The 21,013-nt window shown below is 38.5% G+C and overlaps 2 protein-coding genes across 2 annotated transcripts in view; one reads left to right on the forward strand and one right to left on the reverse strand.

Annotated features, from left to right (window-relative positions):
- The window catches only part of Smp_210070 (host cell factor-related), a gene marked incomplete at both ends in the record, with an annotated part of 58,471 nt that extends 51,269 nt beyond the window's left edge, over positions 1-7,202 (forward strand). Inside the window, 4 exons of the mRNA XM_018799254.1 lie at positions 1,507-1,859; positions 3,879-4,279; positions 5,490-5,560; positions 6,792-7,202. Of these exons, the coding sequence (XP_018651061.1) occupies positions 1,507-1,859; positions 3,879-4,279; positions 5,490-5,560; positions 6,792-7,202 (1,236 nt within the window). The remainder of the gene's footprint in view (positions 1-1,506; positions 1,860-3,878; positions 4,280-5,489; positions 5,561-6,791) is intronic.
- The window catches only part of Smp_127510 (putative myosin XV), a gene marked incomplete at both ends in the record, with an annotated part of 195,567 nt that overhangs the window by 58,346 nt on the left and 116,208 nt on the right, over positions 1-21,013 (reverse strand). The gene's annotated exons all lie outside the window — the stretch shown is intronic.

Raw genomic sequence — 21,013 nt, forward strand, 5'->3', positions numbered from 1 at the left:
TGCTACATAGTTTGAGTTCACCTACAAAAACTCAGTTTCCACACATGCTATATATCATGCATCGGGATTTAAGTATTAGTATTAGTCAGACAAAACACCGATGACCAACAGAGGCTGATTATGTCAGAAAATCAATTGTTCACGTCGCTATACTTCAAACACCAATCTAATTTTAATATATTGTTCAGTCTCTCTAAATCACTAATTTATTGATTGATCGGTCTACAAAATGGTAAAAGATATTTGCGATACTATCGAACAATCCCCTCCATTGATTTCTTCCTCATTATAAGTGTATTTTCATGCACTTGGTTGCCTATTTTTTCTCCAATAATTTGGAGAAGTATCACTTACATCTATTTGTTTGGATTCTTCTGTTTAAACAGACTAGAGAAACAAAATTATATTTACGATTTCACATTACTGGTTTTAGCTCTTCTGATCAACGTGAGCAATGAATGTCTGAATTGTGTAAACTTCGATGTAATTCGTTTATCAAGTGTAAAAGTTTATGTACGCGCCTCTGATCCACACTGTTTATTTAAGGGGTATTAGTATTACTACTCAATTGTTTAAATAGAAATAAATATGAATAGTCGTGTCGTTTCAACTTCCCGACCGTTGCTGCTACCTTGACGTGGTGGTCGGGCTTGCCTATCGTGATGAACCGATCGAGATATACTGGCTGGAACAATCGTTCCTCAAGGTCTTACCATGCCAGGCAGGTCGGCTGAAGAGTGGTAAGACTAAAAGCAGCAAACCTAAGGTCCATAGGCGAATTCGTACTTCTGACTGTACAGAGATGTGACGGCAGTAAGGTATTTCCTTCAGACAACAAGTATAACAGCGATGCTGCCTTCCCACAAGGAGGGGTGGGGTTAGAAAAGGTCGACCCGAAAAATGCACACGTCGCCTTATCCCACAGATATCCGTCTCCGTCGGTAAGGTCTCAACAAGTACAGAGCTAACACAAAAGTTACCCACAAAAAGGTCGTATGTGACCGACCTTAAGCAATTGTCCCTTGGGCACTGCGGTCACGCTCTCAGGTTATTAAGACCACTTCTAAACCAATTTTCTTTTCAGGTACCTCTAGAAGAACCCTTCCACGGTGTGGACAACCGGGAAGTGATAACTGCCCTCATACCTCTAACAGCACTCAAGATCACTGTATTCATAAGCGATTTCCCGTTTCAACTTGTGAGTTATTTATGCAGACCTACTAAATAAGTAAATTCTGTAGGAATATCTTACTTCACTTTTATGGATATTCCATCTGTAGTGAATTAAGCTTTGTCTTTTTATCGCATCATATTACCATCTTTAATAGACTCTACCAAAATTTACCTGTAGTATACCGTTGCGGAGTTTTATCTGTCTGTTTTTACATCTGATTACCATTTGTAGATCATCACTATGGTAATGTTTGTTCAAAACATTACTAGTATTTTCACTATTTTGATTTAGTTAAAATAGTTTTACTTGTTTCTTTTTTAACTCATAAACAGGTTGATCGCATTGGTCCGATTACCCTGGTCAGTTTAACATCATCTAATATGTCGATTATGAATACTGCACAATTAGCCTGTAAAGCTTTTATTACTCAGCATACAAGAACTTGTTTACGTTTATTACCGATTATATGTAGTTTAAGTGAAGGACGACTTAATATGACATGGAGACAGTTCATGAATAAACGTTATCATTTATTATTTTCCAATTTACTTCACATCTTAGAAATGTTATCGACTATATCTGTTGATTGTTCAGCAAAAAATCTGCTTGATGTTTACGCAGGTAATGGTTGTTTATCAACTGTGGAAAATAGCGCTTTATTCAGCAAAGAAGTGCTACCATACAGGTGAGGTTAGCTTTTCTTATATTCTCTTTCCATTCTCACCAACTGTATATGACTTTTGTATCACAACTACATTTAGCTGCTAATAAACTTCGACTCTAGTCGGCGATCACATGTTTAAGCATTCAATCATAGGTATATTCATTATCACCAGCAGTAAAACTGAACCGTATGAGAAAGCATAGGATTCGTAAATTACAGTTCCTTAGAGATTGAATGGCAACTCGATATCGATGACAATAACACTAATGTACTTTTATTTATCCCTCTGTAAATTCAATATACCTTCGTCATCTACCTGTTTATTCTTTATTCATTTCCCCATCTTGAATTATTTTGAAATTTCTCCGTTTCTTATCGATATTTCTCTTTCGGTATTGTTAATCAATGGTACGAATGTAAATTGATATGTTAGTTCACTAAGTTATACTTTTTACTATCTGTCAAAAAGCCTTTTAAATACAATTAAATATCCAAATAATAGTATCAGAATAAATTAATCTCTATGCTCTGAATGTTAAATTGCCGCAATGAATTTTCTTATCCTGTGGGGGTATTATGTTTTTGGATAAGTAAATTTTTTTATTACAGGCGAATTCGTTCAGTCAGTAGGAGTTACTAAAGTTCATGTTGACAATTAGTTCCTCTTACACAGTACGTAACTTTTATTGACTTCAATATGGTTGAACGGTATTGATGCTAATGAAATTATATGGCCTATTTAATTTTATATGTCTTTCGACTAAAAAGCCGAATACGGATTGCATTTAGAACAATACATTCCAAACATTCATGTGACCAGACAAACTGAACATGTGTGTATGGAAAGTGAATAGCTGCAGACAGAAGTAGCTGTTCAACAATCTTCCCAGCTAATAAATAGTGAATTTGTTTGTTTTTTTGTAAGGTGAATAATACGTAAACTATATATAACCAGTTGGAGTATAGACGACTGACTCAACTAGGACGAGCATGACTGAAAATTATTCGAAGTTAATTTATAAGAATTTTCGTTCAAATTTCACAGTAGTTGAGCGCCAAGTTATTGTAAGATGTTAAGAAGAAAATTTATATTTGTAAAAATCCCAGCGATTGAACTTAAAGTAAATCCTGACAGCAGTGAATGAGCGTTTTTTATTCCAAAGCTAGTTTATAATCCTCTATTTCAATTCCATTAAATCTATATATTAGTTGATAGTCTATTTCAAGACATTTAAAGATGATCCAAAAAATTTTAAACTGTTGTCGGTTTTTTCCAAAATTTTATTTAACCAAATCCTCTGATAAATCTAAACAAAGAAAAAAGACACAAGGTTTGCATAATAGCATGAATTCATCAGTGTATTTCACGATTTCTTGCCAGCTACATACTACCTAAACCTACAATTAATAACAGAACTTTTAACAAATGTTTAGCATACTTTAGGTTTTGAAGTTTAGTTAAATGTTTAAAACGTCACTGAAATCATAATCATGGGAAAAATAGGGATGACATCTACTTTACTCTGCATTATTACTTTTCAACATATAAATGCACACTGATCTGTACTATTTGTTTATAAACATTGTTTTCCTATTCCCTTATGGTTATTATGATTTGAGTTACGTTTCGAATATTTCTCTAAACTTGTAGATGATGAAAAACTATGAAATAGAATGCATCCATTTTATTCTTCCAACCTTGTTTTTCTTGATGTGTTTGGACTGGGAACTTTGTATAAATACCTCATGATTGGTTCAGATAAATTCGAGAAAATTTAAATACATTTTGTTAAATGGTGCTACTTGACGTGATTTCAAGTCTACCTAAGAGGGACGATTAAAATCACCTTTTCTCTGAGTCTTCAATATATTTTTGCTTGAATTACTATTTTTTAAGTTCTCTCTTAACTTTTTTTCCTAGTTCTTTGTACTGATTTACTGTGTATATTATCAGTTTTTATAACGTTTTAAGTTTGATATGAATTGCTTTTATCATTATATGTCTAAACATATTTTAACGGTAATAACTTCCTTTTGTAGTAAATACGTGGAACGCCTTTTATCGAACTTAGTTGGGGTCCTAGCGTGCTTTCGCGGACACACTCGTCATCTTAGCGGGTTTCCAAAACGTTTGGCTAGAATTCTTCAGTTTCATTTTCAATTCACCCCATGGAGTGTGAATTTTAACGAAACTTTTAGTCTGTTTAAAGAGGATGAAAATATTAATGACAATCTTGATGTACTTGCTGAACAATTTGAAGAATTTGTCCCTATTTCCACGATGTTAACTCAAATTAATGAATCATGTGGCGGAAAGTATCGTTATTCCTCTTCCTTTCTTTCAGTTATTTCAAAATGTCGTGGACAGATAAGTAAACAATGGAATTTATCTGTAATGCAACCATTTATTTATCATCTCAGAACTTGTGTTCATCCTCAGAGTAAGTTTTATTTTATTACATTTAATCTGCGTTGATTTGTTGCACTTTAGTTGTCTTTTGAAACCTGTTAAAATTATGTTATTTCACAAAAAAAACACCATCTCCACAAGTGCAGATAACTTACCTGATTTAAGAAGTAAATTCTCAACAATTTGAACCCTATTGGTAGTCATAAGGCTAATTCAAATAATCAAAATTATCCGCCTAGACACTTTCAATAAGATTTCATTTTTGAAACACTTCATCGTATTTTACTATCTCATTTGAGCTTTGAAGTTTACGAACTTTCCAGTTCATTTTCTTCAATTTATCACCTTACTCATGAATGATCTACCATTTTATCACCCTATTTAATCTTTCTATCTGAACGTTTCCAAAGCGTAAAGCTTAATGTTATAATTCACTGTAAAGTCAGTCATTACCAGTGAAAAGCTCTCATAAAATAGTAAATAGATAGAATCTGTACATCCCTGTTCCTAATTGAGTCAATTAGACATAACATTATTATCTAAATTTCTATTGTTTTGCTGTGCGTCAGTATACGAAATAACTAGTTATCCATAGTTCTTGTATACGTTTTCTGTGGTAATTCATTCCTGATATTTTTTTAATGTTTCCATGCTAAAAATGTCTTCCCGATTTGTTTGTGATAACTGATGGGATTAATGGGGATCTATATGCTAAAGCTTTGTTTTTTGTCACCGTTTTTGTCGAATTCTTTTGGCTATTGTTGTTAGTTTCTCTACTATTGTACACTAGAGTATGCTTTCATTCTTTATGTATTAAACGTGACATGTACTTTTCTACTCTATACAGCTTATCACGTTTTGTCTTTGTACGTATAAGTCATATTATACCTATTAAATCATTAATATTTGTCCCCATTCATTAGTACTTTTTTCTTAGTCACCTTTGTGCATTATAAACGGTATTCATTTCTCTCAAGATTTCATTTAATTTCTACGTGTTAATCATTTGTAAAGTATTTACTAATCTTTCCTAAAAGGTTGTATACCGCGGCGTAGGTCTTCAATATCATCAACCAACTGCCGAAATTTAAAAGTAGTAAAATAAATACACAGTGTTAGCAGTACTGTGAATTAAATGTCCTAAAACTTTTACATACTCTCCTTATTTTTTATCTAGTTAAATACCTTAATCTATTATCACTATACTATATGGTTATCATTATTATTATTCTATCAAATAGTGCTCAACAACTTGCTGAATGAATTAGAAATTGCTTCAAAACGAAAGGTTGTTCTTTTGTTATATTTCAAAGTAAGTCATTTATTCCGTATCATTAATTTTTTGTCAACCGTCATATTTTTATTCTTAATCGATCTGTCTCATTGTAAATTAAAAGTTAATTTAACGCACTCATATTAATATATGGTAGGAACCATTAAACAAAAATGAACCACCATCAGAGATTGTTAGTCCGAACTGTGTTGGTACATATAAATAACATTAATGGGACCCACATGATGATCCCCTGGTATGGCCAAGGGTAGGGAGAGTCTTCCCTCTCTCTTGAAATGCCCTCACATGGACACGCTTATACAGCCACTACCAAGGAAGTCCCACTCACTGCCTTCTCGCGATGAGGGTGTTGTTTTCGAGATTGTTAGGACGAAAGGTGAATGTCCGACACTTTAACCGGGTTGGTAGATATTGAGGATCCACATAGGGGAGTCGAAAGACTCTGATTCCAAACCAATGGTGCACATGGGCTCCAGGATCCTGAAGGAACAAATGGGCCTCTAAGACAACCACCTGTTTCAGTTTGTGCGCCCGGGTAGTATTTTAGCCCTCACCCAAATCAATGGTAACTAGTGCTGGTCTCATTTTCATTGTGTTGTGCATCTGTTCTTGGTGCCTCCTTGCATCAAAGTTTATGTGTTTAAATAAATAAATACTTATTTCTCTTCTTAATCTCAAGTTTTAGTGTTATTTCATACTTTTGTCCCCTTATTTTACGTCCCTCCTCAAACCATCTTTTTCTTTGGTCATACTGCCTTCATTACCACTACATCTTTAACACCTTTCCTTTTCCCCCTCACTGTAGTGGGATAACTTGGACAGATTCATTGTTTGGCCGAGTTCCACATTGTTTATGCGTGACTGACTTTTTACAATATTGTGTATTCAGTGTCTCGTTATTTCGCGCTAGTGGGTTGTTTTAGCGGATATTGGCTTGTTAAGTGTTATTCACCATTGTCTCTCATCGATTTCAACCTTATATTTGATTAGTACTGTATTTGGAGTTGGTAATGACAAGTCTTTGAGACGTTATCTTGTAAGCTTTGGTGCTAAAGAAAAGATTTACGAAAACGTCTGTTGAAAAAAAAACAAGAGGTAATGTTAAGCGAGCAAACCAGGAAAGGAGTATGGCATTTCGAGTTGTGTACGTCAATCTCAGATTGTATATGTAAACCAAGTGAACTGTTTTCCTCCATATACATGTGCCTTTTTTCATAATAATTTCTCTGCATTTGTGTGTTCTATTCAGAATGAATTAGAATCACTCATTGGACACTCATGTGAAACTGTGGCTAGTCTTGCTGTAACACTTCTATTACGGTTATTGCACCACTTTCCTCATTTGGCTCATGAAACTGTTGCCAATACAGTCATACCTTATCTTTGTACGCGATCTAATAAACCTGATCATTTTACCCTGCCTTTATTATCTATGTTGCCGGATGCTGTAATGCTTGCTCCACATTCAGCGTCTACTCTTATGCAGTTATGTGCAGAACATATTTTGTTGGGCGTACCAAATGAGTTCACTTATTCGGCTGTCGATTATTTTGAAGTTAGTATGCGTCGCTTAACACTAGATGGATTTGACAGTGCATGCATAGAACACGCAAGCTCAGCACTGACAGCCAGTTCTTGTTTGGTTAGGACATCATTATAATCAAAAAATTTGTAAATATTCTTTCTTTGTAATATGTGTATAATATTATTTCAAGTCAATTATTATTTTTTTTTGACTGTAGATTGATTGCACATGATTGATTGCGATACAAATTCATAATTGTATAAATTGCTTATGTAATTATCCCATTTTTCTAAATTTTGAGTCCGTAGAATGGTATGCGTCTGTGCGTTAGGTGGTGATATATTTATAAATAACCCTTACATTTCTCAAACAATCAGTTTTAGCTCTACGGTAATTTTGAATTACGAATGATTGAGATTCTTTTAAATGAAAAAAGTCTCAAACAAACTCGAGATCGGTTGAAAAACCCTGATATTCAAGAATTTCAATTTGAAGTAGAACAACTGTGTATATATACTAAGGAAATATGACATTGAAACATAACATTGTAGGCAAATTAAAAATAATAACTTCCATTCAAACAACAAAGGTCAGCATGGAAACATGAGTTAGAAGGTTGTTATCGAGTTTATTCGTCGATGAAAAAACTAATAAGTAACATTTCGATAATCTTAGGTCACTATAGGATTTGTCCTACACATATACTACTAGAACTGTACGCGCAATACTTGCGATCCCAGAGTCTATGTGAAAGCTATGGTCAGAACAAGGACAACTTAGCTTTAAACTTTATCTGTTTCTGAACATAAAAACAATTAGATTAGTACAATAATTAGAGAACTACAGTCGTTAAAAGAAACGCACAAACATACCGACCAGTACTGCGTTTCTTATCAAAATGAATAAAAATTATGAGTCATACTAATGTAATAGGATAATGTCTTTCAATTGGTAGGTCACCTGCAACAGGGATAGTTCACAGGCACATCAGACCGGATTAAGGTGGTGGGAGCTTAAGCAACAATTTGATTGGTTAGTTATGGAGATAACTAATATTCCCCCAAGCGAACACCTCGTCCAAACTTCACCACCATCGCGTCTATATAATCGGCTTCTCCAAATAGACAGATCCCGTATATCCCGGCCGATCTCTTCGGTTGCTGTCTTCAGTCGAACTGTTCTGGCTCGTCCATCTGGACCATAATTGACTTGTCTAACTATAGCTTTCGGCCACATATTTTTCGGTGAGCCAGTATTGTTTACTAACACTAAATCTCCCGGTTGTAGATTCCTTCTCATGTCCAACCACTCGGATCTCGCCTTATGGTTCGGTAGGTACTCCCGTAACCACTTGTTCCAGAATAGGTTGTTTAATTGTTGCGCTTCCTCCTGTTATTTAAGCACGTTTTACTCATCTGCGCTTCTTCGAGTGAAACACCTCTACGAACTAACAATAACTCATTTGATGAGAATATATCCAAATTATCACAGTCATTAACTAACTTTACGAGCGGTCGGTTTTTCAGTATTCCTTCAACCTCTATTAAAAACATCTCCCAAGACTCGTCCGTCAATAACTGTTGGTTATACAATTCTTCTTATTGACTTTATAATGCGTCATCATACGCTGCCTCGATGACTAGCTCTAGGAAGGTTAAAACGCCATTCACAACCTCTTTCTAAAAGGGCATTTGCTATCCTATTCTGGTTCCAACTACACATCTGTCTCAGACTAACACTGGCTTTTTTAAAGGTGGTTGGAGGTTAATTAACGATTTGATGGGTTAGTTATGGACTTAACTAACAGTCATCTAAGCTTCTCTTTTTGTAGATCCCGTGAGTTCCATCTCACTTTTCACGACGTTTCTTTGCTGTCGTGTACTTCATCTCAATGGCTATTCTGAAAGTCTTTGTCCTTTTTCTCTGCTAGTTAGTTCTCCTTCTGAAGGTTTAAAATATCAGGGTGAGCGTCTGTGCGACATTCGGTGCTTCTAGTTGATCTTTACAGAGTCTTCTGCATGGGTGGTTGTCGTGGTGAACTGACGTTCCTTTTTCCATAGATACTCTGAAAATGACTTCTTCGCTTACATTATGACACGCATGTACACCTAAACTCAAGTCTTATATAATGTTTCCTGGTTTTTCTTCATCCATGACTATTTTCTTCGCGTCATTTTGTGTTTGGATCTTTCGTCCTTCCGCTTGTAAATGTTGCTGCAAGATTTTACCGTTTTCGGCGCTCTTGTAAATTGGTAGGAATTGTAGGATGATCTGTGCTAGTGTCCTTACTCTTTTTGTTTCTAATATCATCCTACTAAAAGTAACCACAATCCATTTAACCTATCCTTTAGAATGTGGTTGTTATGGTGGAGAACAAATATGAGTGATAACAGAAGTCAGGAAATACTCAACCGTAGCTGCTACATTGACGTGGTGGTCAGGCTTACCTATCGTGATGACCCAACCGAGCTATATTGGTTAGAACGTCTGTTTCTGTACGTTCTACCATGCCGAGTAGGTCGAATGGAGAACGGTATGACTAAAAGCAGCTACTCAAAGTCTGAGGGCGAGTTTGTACTGCTGACTATACATAGATGTGACAGCAGTAAGGTGTTTCCCTCGGACAACCAGCATCTGCAACGACGCTGACTTCTCACAAGGAAGGAAGAGGTTAGAAAAGATCGACCCTAGAAATGTCACGCCTCACCTTACCTCACGGGTTTCCGTCTCCGGCGAAAACCCATTTGAAGAACAGAGGTACCACGTCAAAAGCCTCCCACAAAAAGGCCGTGTGTTACCGGCTTTAAGCAGTTGTCCCTTAATCTCTGCGTTCACGCTCCCAGGTCGTTAGGACCAACAATAATCCAACTTTCCTTTCAGGTTCCTCAAGAAATACTCTTTCATGGTGTGGGAAGCCGGGAAGTGACTTCAGCCCTCATAATCGTAACAACACATGAGACCAAGCTGGTCAAAATCATATCCTTCCTACACCTCCTTATAACTTTTATCTCCACAACTAATCCTTCTTACTTCCCTTTGTCACCTCGCACCGCCAATGCAAACGACCCCAGTACGCGGAACGTTATTCCCGGTCTCCTGAAACCACGCTCTGAATTACATATAGGAGCTTTTAACTTCCGAATACTGTGCGAAATAGGACAACAGGCTTCTTTAGCTAGAACATTAGAATCCCGCGCCATCGATACGTGCTGCGTCTCCAACACGCGCATACAGGATCCGAGCAGCGTCATACATTTGACCTCAACATATCAAAATAAAGAACCAACGCGATTCACACTTCGTGTATCTGGAAGCCCGGATGCTGCTTTCCTTGGCCTCACTGGTGTAAGTATAGCATTGAGTCCTAGGGCAGAACTTCCTCTTTTAGACTGGATCCCAGTAGACAGTCGTCTATGAGCTGTCCGACTAAACGGAACAGTAAGGACTTGGAAAGATAGGGACACTCGTCGTTGCCTCTTTGTCGTCTCTCCCACTGACTGCAGCTCAAATGATGTGAAAGATGAGTTTTACAGGAAGCTTTCCGACCTTCCCCTAAAAGCTAGGTGCTCTGATGTAGTAATAGTGGCTAGTGACTTTAATGCTCAAGTAGGTAAACTAAGCGAAAGGGAAAGGCACCTCGGTGGATTTTATGGTGTGGTGGCTCAAAGAACAGATAATGGCGACCGTTTGTTGCAGCTATGCTTAGGTAACCGCCTGTTTCTTGCAAATACTAACATCTTTTGACATGGCAACCCCCGAATTCGTCCCAACGTTGGACCCAACTAGATCACATTGCTATCAGCCACCGATGGAGGGGTTCGATAGAAGACTTTCGCTTGTTGTAGAGCACATGCTTAGATTCAGATCATGCTCTGGTGCGAGCGCGTATTCGTCTGCGTCTTACTGGACGTAGGAAAGACACTGCAAAGAAACCTCTTAGGGTTCTACTTAATGATAGGCAAGTTAAGAATATATTTCAGGAACAACTGGAGAAACAGTTAGGCAGCCATGTAAGTTGTGCCCACCCCGAAGCAGCGTGGAATGACATCCGAAAAGCTGTGGAAGCAGCAGTAATATCTGCCAGTATTGTGAACCATGAGGTTAGGGAGAAACATCGGATCTCAGCAGCATATACCGCACTGATAGATGCTCGAAAACTCATCCCATTTGGCTCTGAAAATAACGAAGAGCGGATTCAACTTAAGCGCAGGCTAACAAGAAGCCTACGCAATGATCGCAAACAGTGGTGGGTAGCGAAAGCAAGAGAGATGGAAAAGGCAGCGGCAATAGGCAACAGCAGATAACTGTCCAGACTTGTTAAAGAAACCGGCATTAGGAACCTAACTGTCAGCGAAACTATCTCGGAAAAAGATGGAGATGTTATTCATTCTCAATTCAGGAGATTGGATTGATGGGCAGAACATTTAATGGATCAGTACGACTGGCCTTCAGTCACATTTCGGTTTCCCACGATCTCCAGCAGGCCCTGACAGGTTTACTCCTGAGATTTTCCAGGGCGGCGTTCCAGTAGTAGCAGTGTGATTGACTGAGGTCTTGGGTGAAATGTGGGAAGTAGATGGTAATCCTATCTGACTGGTCCCAATCACTGATTGTACCAGTCTATAAGAAAGCACAAAAGTCCTCCTGTGACAATCACAGAGGAATCAGTTTGACCAATACAGTGTCTAAAATATTAGCTTCAATAATACTTCGACGCCTAACTAAAGCTCGTGAAGAGCAGACTAGAGAGAAGCAGGCTGGTTTTCGTCATGGACGTGGTTATTTAAACCAGATATTCACTCTACGTCAGGTCCTAGAACATAGACACAAATTCAGACGTCCCATAATCGTAGTATTTCTTGACCTTAAGGCGGCATTTGACTCCGTTGATCTTGAGATTCTATGGCAGTTTTTGTCACTGAAAGGAGTACCAAACTTATACAGGCTCTCTACCCGAAGCCAACTGGTTGAATGAGAGCTTATGACGAACTGTCATCAGAATTGATTACCTCAAGTGGTGTTTGTCAGGACTGTCCGCCCACTCCAATTTTGTTCAACTTTATCGTGGACGTGCTTTCAGAAATAACACTTTCCTCATCCAAATTTAGGGGGGTTGAACTTCTGTCAGGAGACTCACTTCTCCACTTAGAATATGCCGATGACATAGTTCTGTTCGGCGTAAACACCGACAAAATGCAGTCTTCTGACCACAATAGACAACGATGCAACCGTGTTCGGGATGCGATTCTCCCTCTCGAAATGCAGAGTGCTACTTCAGGATTGGGTTGCATCGACACCTGAACTAATGATGAGGAGTGAAGAAGTTGAGCGTGTTGACCGCTTCACTTATCTTGGGAGTCTCATCAACCTTTGAGGTCTGGTGTGCGACGAAATCTCAGCACGCAAATAGAAGGCTCGACTAGCTGTCGCCGACTTGCACCATTTATGGCGTAAGCGAGATGTCTGTCTAGCAACCAAAGGACAGGTTTACTGTGCATCATTTCGTTTTGTCCTACTTTATGGCTGTAAAACATGGCCGGTAAGAGTAGATGTTCCTACGCTACTAGTATCCGATCATAGGTGTCTTCGACGCATTGCTCGTATATCCTGGGACCACCGGGTAAGTAATGCAGTCGTTAGGAAGCGGGTACTAGGTAAGGATGGCAAATAGATTGATGAAGTAGTGAAACTTCATCAGCTGGGACACGTTTCACGTATGCCCAACCACCGGCTGCCCCGATATGTTTTATGGTGTAGAAGTAGGTTGGAAGAAAGCTAGGAGTGTCCAGACCGGAACGTGGCACAAATCCATCAAGGCACTTACAAGTGTTCTACATCAAAACTGACTATAATTGTTTTTAGAACGGTATGGCGTCAAAACCAGGTTGGTTACCCGTCCGACTCTTACAAATACCCGCCGAGCTGTAAGTGACAGCCCATGTATACATTGTAGTGGCACAGCTGATATAGGATTTCCACGGGCTCTTTGTAATGGATCTTGTTGAGAAACCACGCCACATATTAGAAGTTCACAGATCCAAAGTAGTGCGGTGCAGGGCTGAATAGTTTGCAAATGACTCCTTATCGACATTCACGGCAGCTGTCCTAGGTCTCTTCGTCTGGACACGATCCTCACTCGATACAACGTTAAGGTCTTACGTGTTATTGCCTGTGGTGAGTTTCTGCTCCTGACTTACATATTTTAGAGATGCCGTAGGCACATCTTTCTGGAAGCCGTAGATTTATATATTAAGGTTCTCTTCACAAGCAACGTAGCTACAATTTATCTCCATCAATCCGCGTACTAATGTAGTCTCCGAATACACAACCTAAGTAAAACTAAGCAGTGTCTAGGACCAAGCTTTTTTCATTCTCCTAGAACCAACATAGGTCGTTACTGACCACAGAAGTTCGTTACCGTGCTACTTTCCTACACACGCATAGCAACCCAAACAACTTCTATACCCCACTTTCCGTAGCCAGCAATAAAATGAGGCGCGCCGATCTTCCTAGTGACCTGAGGCGACTTACAGCTGACCGCATCGATGAAGGGAATCTCAAACTCACACAACCCATTCAAAAAAGTCGAGAAAATTAGTAGTTAATGTTTTATTAGTGGTAAGTTAGGTTCAGATGGCACGAGTTCGTAACCCAGAGAATTTGAAATACCTAGAAAAAAGGAATAGTGATGTATTGCCATACGAGAAATATTCAAGTGTAGAAATCAGAAAAAATGTCTCCTCAAAAATATCAGAGACGAAAAATAAGTCATCACTAAAACACCACTTACCTTGCCCATATACTTCGACAACCAAATTGACCAGGACCAAGCATCAATTAAGTAGACAACTTCAGTAACATGTGTCAAGTTGCTTCCCCGCCCCACCAGAAAGTTGAGTTGTGAGATTGTTTTTGATTAGACTATAAAAGTAAACAGAATTAGTTACACACTTGACTGAAGGTTGGTAATACTTCTCTCTAAGGCTAATACTTATAACGAAGCTTAACAAAATACGCTCACCCTTATAACAGGAGCACAAGGAAACTGCTGTCGCGAGTACTCAAAGCTTGGTGACTTACCTACACTTAGACGAGCAAACACACTATATTGCATGTATAAACGCTGATCGTACCACACGAAGGAGATACTCTACTTTCGTTTGAAATCGGGAGACTAGGCTTTCTGTGTTAGTTTCGGCAATGGTGGACTATTACTCAACCTAATCTACTGAATGCATCAAGGTGGCGCTTCAGTCACCGAAGGCTCTATGTATTGACTAAGGGGCTCGAGAACTTTAGTGGACTATTGCACGACAGGATGCAGTGGTTCCCGGGTCTTAACTAACTGAATCCAAGGGTAGTGTCTTGACGAGCAGCCTAACATGTATGTATCCGTGCCTTGGTGATCAGTATGCATCGTAATGCACTCGAAAACAAGTGCCAGAATTTGGACCATTCAGATTACTTCTACAGCTTATTCAAAGTTCTGAACTATCACATTCACTTATTATCGCCCTCCATATCTTAGAATCGCCGGCATAAAAAAAAACTGGTGATATATAGGAGGGACGACACTGGTCCTAAATCTGCACCTGCAAATACAGGTGATATCTACCTATAGCATAGACCAAAAGACTAGGAAAAAATGACGAATATTCAGAAGGAATATTTTTTAGAAAATAGCGATATCCCCGACAATACTAGATTAGATATTTGTTCAGTGGTCATGAAATGTGAACAACGAAAATACAGTTCTTACCAGTAATCTTACCGTTTATTATGCGACACATTTAGACCCCATAAAAAGTAGGTACTTGTGAGATATGACCGATCACAGGATCTGAAGGCTTTTCACTTGCCCACCAAAGTTCAACACAGCATCCCATACTCACGGACAGTTACATCATGGGCAACTGACCAGGCGCCATTATTTAGTGAAGACAATAGAAAAACTAACATGTTACCAGTGTCCAAGGCTAGGAAACTTTATTTCCGTGAGATGTTCAGCTTTTAGTTAGAAAAATAATCTTACGAGTTCGAGATCAGTATTGTGATTACTATGTGATTAGGTATGATGTGCGCTATTGGAAAATAGCGAATGTATTTTTCCTCCTTGGATTAAATGTCTAGTTTTGATCGTTTGTTGCTGGTCAAAATCACTACTTTTCACTTTGATTCGCCTCATTTTAGCTAAAGTGGCTCCAGTAATATCGTTTGTTTCGTAAGTAGTTAGGCATATGATCAACCATAAGTATATTGGTGTTTTTGTTTGTTGCAGTTTTGAATGTTTCATCTTACGATTCCACCTTTTTACTGATCGTCAGTTTTTATCTGTACATGTTTTTTGCCAGAGTTATCTGAAACATCTGGCTAGAAAGAGCGTAAAAAGCAATTGTCTCACCGCTTCTGTCGATGTCTTGTGCAAAGTGGCAAGCATTGCGATGAGTGTAAAGGATGGTACGATGAAGTTTTCACGAATCCAACGATTGCGGCTCTCAAAAGTGATGCGTGTGATTATGTCGGCAATGCTGCTCAAACGTCAAAAGGCTTGCCATCGGAAGCCATTGCAATGGTGAATGCTACTAAAGGGAGTATTAGCAAGCGTATTCGCAATGGATCAAATGGCACTCGGTTTGTGGATACATAAGTTAATACAGAGTCGATTGAATCATATAGGCCAAAAGAGGAAGGACAGAATTCATGGAGGTCTATTAGAAATAAAAGATCAAGGAAGAAAGTTTCTTCAGTCCCCTGTCCTACAAATGGCAGCCGTCAAGAAACGCCTAGAAAATCTGGTCGTAGGACTAGGTCCGTTTTGGTAAGAAAAACAGAAGCCTGACCATCCAAGTCGTCGACAATCACCCAGGAACCCGCAGTGAGTATGAAGCGACTACGATTGCTACTCCGATGGACATTGAATGGGTACAAATCAGGAATAAATCAAATCACCAAACATTATTTAAGTCTGCCAATGAAGGGGACTCAATACAACAGAATAGACATGAACTATAGTGGTCAGGAGTTCTTGTCCGTAGGGACTTGCCGCTCGCGAACTAAAACTGAGGTAAGATACTGGAAAGAAGGATTTTGAAACTGCGAATTTCCCCGTGGTAAGGCTTCGATAGAGAATGATGCCAAAGCCACTTAAGTGGTCTTCGGATATTTTATGCAAATGCCGGAAGCGTGCTTAACAAGCGGTCGAAGTTAGGTGTACAGACAGACTCAGCCAAGCCGGACGTAGTCGTTGTCACACAAACTTGGCTGAACCACTCTGTAGACAGTAGTGAACTTGATTCCGAAAGTTTCACATTAATAAGAGCAGACGGAATTCAGAAGCGTAAGGGAGGAGTAGCTCCATTCATTAGTGATGATATTCAATTTACCACCACTGATAACAAATCTCATGTGTGAGACGCGCGAATTAGTTGTGAGAGAACTTTTTCGAACAAATTCTAGCTGACGCATATATCATATGTTTCCCAGTTTAGCGAGTGAAGAATGCAACTAGTTACGATCTAAACTCCAAATCAGCTGTACTAGGGCTCTTGATGGTCCATTTTGAAGACGACGTCATCAGCCTCAACTATAAGGCACACTTAGTTAAAAGTGACCATTCAGATCCAGTCTTTCATTTTCGTATGGTTTTTAGTACAAGCCAAATTAAACTTTTGGAAGGCAAATACAATAAGTTATACGCTTATTATTCTCATAAGGTTGAACAACAGGACCAGAATACATCATTGAAATGGCTTGGGAGGTATTCAGAAATTGTGCCCCAGAAAAAAGGCAAGAAATGTAGGCACTTGTGATGTGAAGTATTTGGGTTGTGATTGAGTGTGTGAGTGTGTACGTTGCGTGGAAATGAAATGGTGGCAAATGCGATTGTTTGGATAAGCAGTTCAGGTTGTATGGATCTTCTAGCCTTCTTCCTATTTAGGGAGAGAGAAATAAAGCACAATAATAATATATTGCCGAATTAAGTTATGTTGCATGAGACGTGACATTTTTCAGGCGAGATCAGTTTATTAAAAATGCTAGTGAACTTATTGTAATAAGTCACTCAATTAGGTTGATATGTTATAAGGCATTTTAGTTGTGGAAACAGGGGAAGAATAATAGTGTTGATAGAACTCAGACGTTCAATGTTATAAGAGTTAGTGCGCTTTGTGGATGTTGCGCTGCGACAAGCACTTGGTGGTTGAGAATGAATGCATGTAAAGTTCATAGCTGTGTATAACAAAAAGTCATAGAGTTGGTGTACAACCAGTCAAAGACATCGACTTTAACGTATGACTTGCTTCGTGATGGTGTTCCCATATAAATATCTGAGGAATTAGTGACGGCGCAGGACAAAGTTACGCGTTCCATATAAAGTTTCGTTGGTATAACATGAGGGTGCTGAAAAAGTGAGGGAAAAACGGAAGGGCGAGAAGCAGAATAGACAGTGTTCATGACAAATGAAGTTTAGGTACTCGTGATGGAATGATTAAGTTATGACTACTTAGACTCACTCTATTTTATTAGATCAATTTCTAAGCAAGTAAATTTCAACAGGTTCAAGTAAACAAGACGAAGTACGACGTTGAATGAACAAATGATTGCATAAAGGCAGGTGATACAAAGAAGTTGAAAGTTTAGGATTGTGTGCACTATTAAAATTTCGTGAGGAGAACTCAGTGTCCGGATACATGAATGGCTTTTCTCATGTCGAAATTATCATAACTCGTTTTTATTACAGCAGCTTTCGTAGAGTTATGAGTGAACTTATATTCAGCGTAATTGTCCAGTTTGACTTGTAACAGGATTTTTGATGGAATGTGAGGCTAATTCAAGGTTATACACAAGAGTGAAGGAGGTATTTTGCATGAGTAATTAGTCTCAATGCGATTGGCTAGTTACACCGCGCTAGAACATAAGGAGCCGTAATTTGAGAAAGTGTTTTGCATCATAGACACAAGTGGTTTCAGGTCATTTCTCCACCATCATGTTTGCTGGTCGGTAACAACACTCTCCCTCTTATTTTAACATTAGACTCTCGCACGTTTGTGGTATGTACGAACATTTCTGTAATCTAAGCTCTATGTCTCACACCTTGCTGTGATATACTGTCTCTACTAGCTCCATGTTACAAGCAAATGAGGCGGCCGAGGCTTTTCATTGTGGGTTGGATATCCTATTGTTATATCACACTGCCATGAAGTTAACTAATAGTACAAGTTATGAGTTGCCGGTGAGACGGTAAGGACAGATAGTTGTTCGCAGAATGTGAAAGAAAAGTCTAGGGTTGCAAACCTTAAGAGAAAGACGGTAAAAAAGTAGGAAAACAAGATTTTTAGATGCTAATAACGAATTTCCTAAACTGATAGTATATGAGCTAGGAGGAGCATACAGTAATTTAGAATATTATGAGTTTCTTGTGATTTTCCATAACTGAGCAGAACCCGTAGAATTAGTGAAATATCTATCTCCTTGGAATAGGAATTAAGAAGGGACATGAGACTTCATGGAATAAATTTTGCAACCTTGAACTATAAAGTAGATCAGAATCTGAATGTGAGGCGTAGAAGTGTAAGGGAATGACTAACAACGAATAATGGGAGAAGTTAATCCATGTATCAAATCATTTGGTCATACATGCATGAACGACACTGAAAGGCCGTTATATTCATGGTCGGTCTAGGTATTAAGGAGTGTATAATAAAGTGCCTCAGGGTTGAATGAGAGTTTTGGGAATAGTTGAGATTTTTCGGGTCTAAAAACAGAGTTACCAGTTTTGATGTGTGTGCGAGAACGATAATGATTGGGTATTTTGATGAGTCTGACATTAGATAGGATGACAGATGCTATATGTGTTATATATTACCCTATCCTGACTGTTATTGATTGACTGTTCCTTGCTGTCGGATTTTGGTGTGGATATATATTGACGTTCTAGTCAGGCTAATCTCGTGTTCTTGATCTGAGTTGTGTTGAAGTCCTGCAGAATAGACACTGGGTGGGAATCTAGTGTAGATATTCGTCTAAGGTAAATGAACGTACCACATACGTGTAAAAAGTGAAAGGACTGTTATAACAAGAAACCCTAGCGTTATAACAAGTATCCTACGGTTTATAAAAATTGACGGCGGCGCCATCAGTAGCATAATATCGAAGGATTTCACAGATCCTACGGTGGCCATCTCTGTCGAACTGATACTAGGTTCATTAACATCTATTAACGCTAGGCATCTATTTTATTCACTTCACAGTTGAATGCGGTCTAAAATGAAGTCATCAGCAAAGCAGATCGTGCTACGATAGATGATACCGATTACAAAAATAAAACACTCAAAAGCAAGTTAACGGCTGGTGATTTTACAAGTTTCACTATCGTGTGATTCAAAACCAAAAGAACGGATATTTATGTTATCAGCAATGTATATAAAGACCCCACTCTTTTCCTGCATCTGTTCCTATCACTTGTGTCATTGAATCCCGATAATTCTAGAGTAACGTCAAAAACATGGACTAACAAGTTTTGGTCATAACTACGATGAGATGCTTTAATTCATCCGCTAGTACTCCTACTTTGTGGAGTTTATTTCTTTGATTACGAGCACTGACACATTCTTCGCTGTCAGTAATCATGTTACCTGTTCAGCCACCATCATTTTCCTTTTCGGCCATTGCTAGTGGGCCAATCTCTTTCAGCATCAGCAATATCTTGCCTGAACAGAAAAACATACGAAGTTAATGAAAGTACAGCTTGGAGCATCTTTTGCATGCAGTGCGACCTAAATGGGTAAACATCCTGTGGAACCTCTTTTTACACTCACCACATTGCTTTCCTTCCTCAACAGTAGAAAAACAATTCGGCTGTCCACGTTAATAATTGAAGACAACCATTATAAACAGAACAAAAGGGTCAAAAACGGCAAAAGCACGCAAGTTAATTACTAGTGTGGGAATCGACTACAGAAGAGTACCACAAGTCAGATTTGAAGAAAATTTTAAACCTTAACTGTAATAATTTAATTTAAAGTCGACGAAATATTCTTTTGATGTAATAAATACACAAAATGAAAGTTAATTCACAAAAAGTACGATATCATTCCCCTTTTTTCTAACACGTGTATTGGGTGACCCATCGGTTAATGTAGCTTGGCACAGATAAGCCGAACCCAGAATGTGGAAAACTTTGAATCTGTTCACAAAGTAAATTAGGAAAGGTTTGAATTTAGTGAGAGTTTAACTTGACCGAATGTTCAATAGTAACAAATACCAAAGGCTTACCGGCGCGTAACAAAGTAAGTTGACTTAAACTTAATTGATGTTCCCAATCTCTTTAATACAAACCCCCATTCTGAAAGTTAAAATTACTAGTTTTCTTGAAAGTTTCACAACGTACTGTCGTTAGTTATGCATAACATTTTGGAAACGCAACAATGTTTCGATTATATTGAAAATGCCACTGGTATTCAGAGTTTGACTACTCTTTAACCAATAACACCTATTATGAATCGTGCCCACCAAGTGAAATCAGACGACAGAAGCGAGGAGGTTCGAACATATATTTGATAGGCTGTCAATATTTCGTGGATCGACTAATCCGATCTGGCTAGCGATTGCAGAGGATATTGACCACAGCGTTTCCACTCGTGATCTGGTGAGGATGAATGACAGAGCGCCTTCAGCGAGGTGAGTTCATTTAAACTAATATGATCAGCATCCAATGTGGAAAACTTACAGAGCTATTTATTTTGAGGATTTATTGGCCGGTACAATATAATTAAGAGGTATTCCATCATAGCTGCCCTGAAAAGAGTTTTTTGATGAACTTATAGCAGCTCTGATATTACTCGGCTTCAATTCTAGGGCTATGGTTTGTGTCTCAAGACTGACCGTTATACGTTCATAGTGACTACATTTTGTGAATGCCTCTGTAAATGTGTTGCTTGACAGCTCAC

Source organism: Schistosoma mansoni, chromosome 3, assembly GCF_000237925.1.
Source record: "Schistosoma mansoni strain Puerto Rico chromosome 3, complete genome".
Lineage (NCBI taxonomy): Eukaryota > Metazoa > Platyhelminthes > Trematoda > Strigeidida > Schistosomatidae > Schistosoma > Schistosoma mansoni.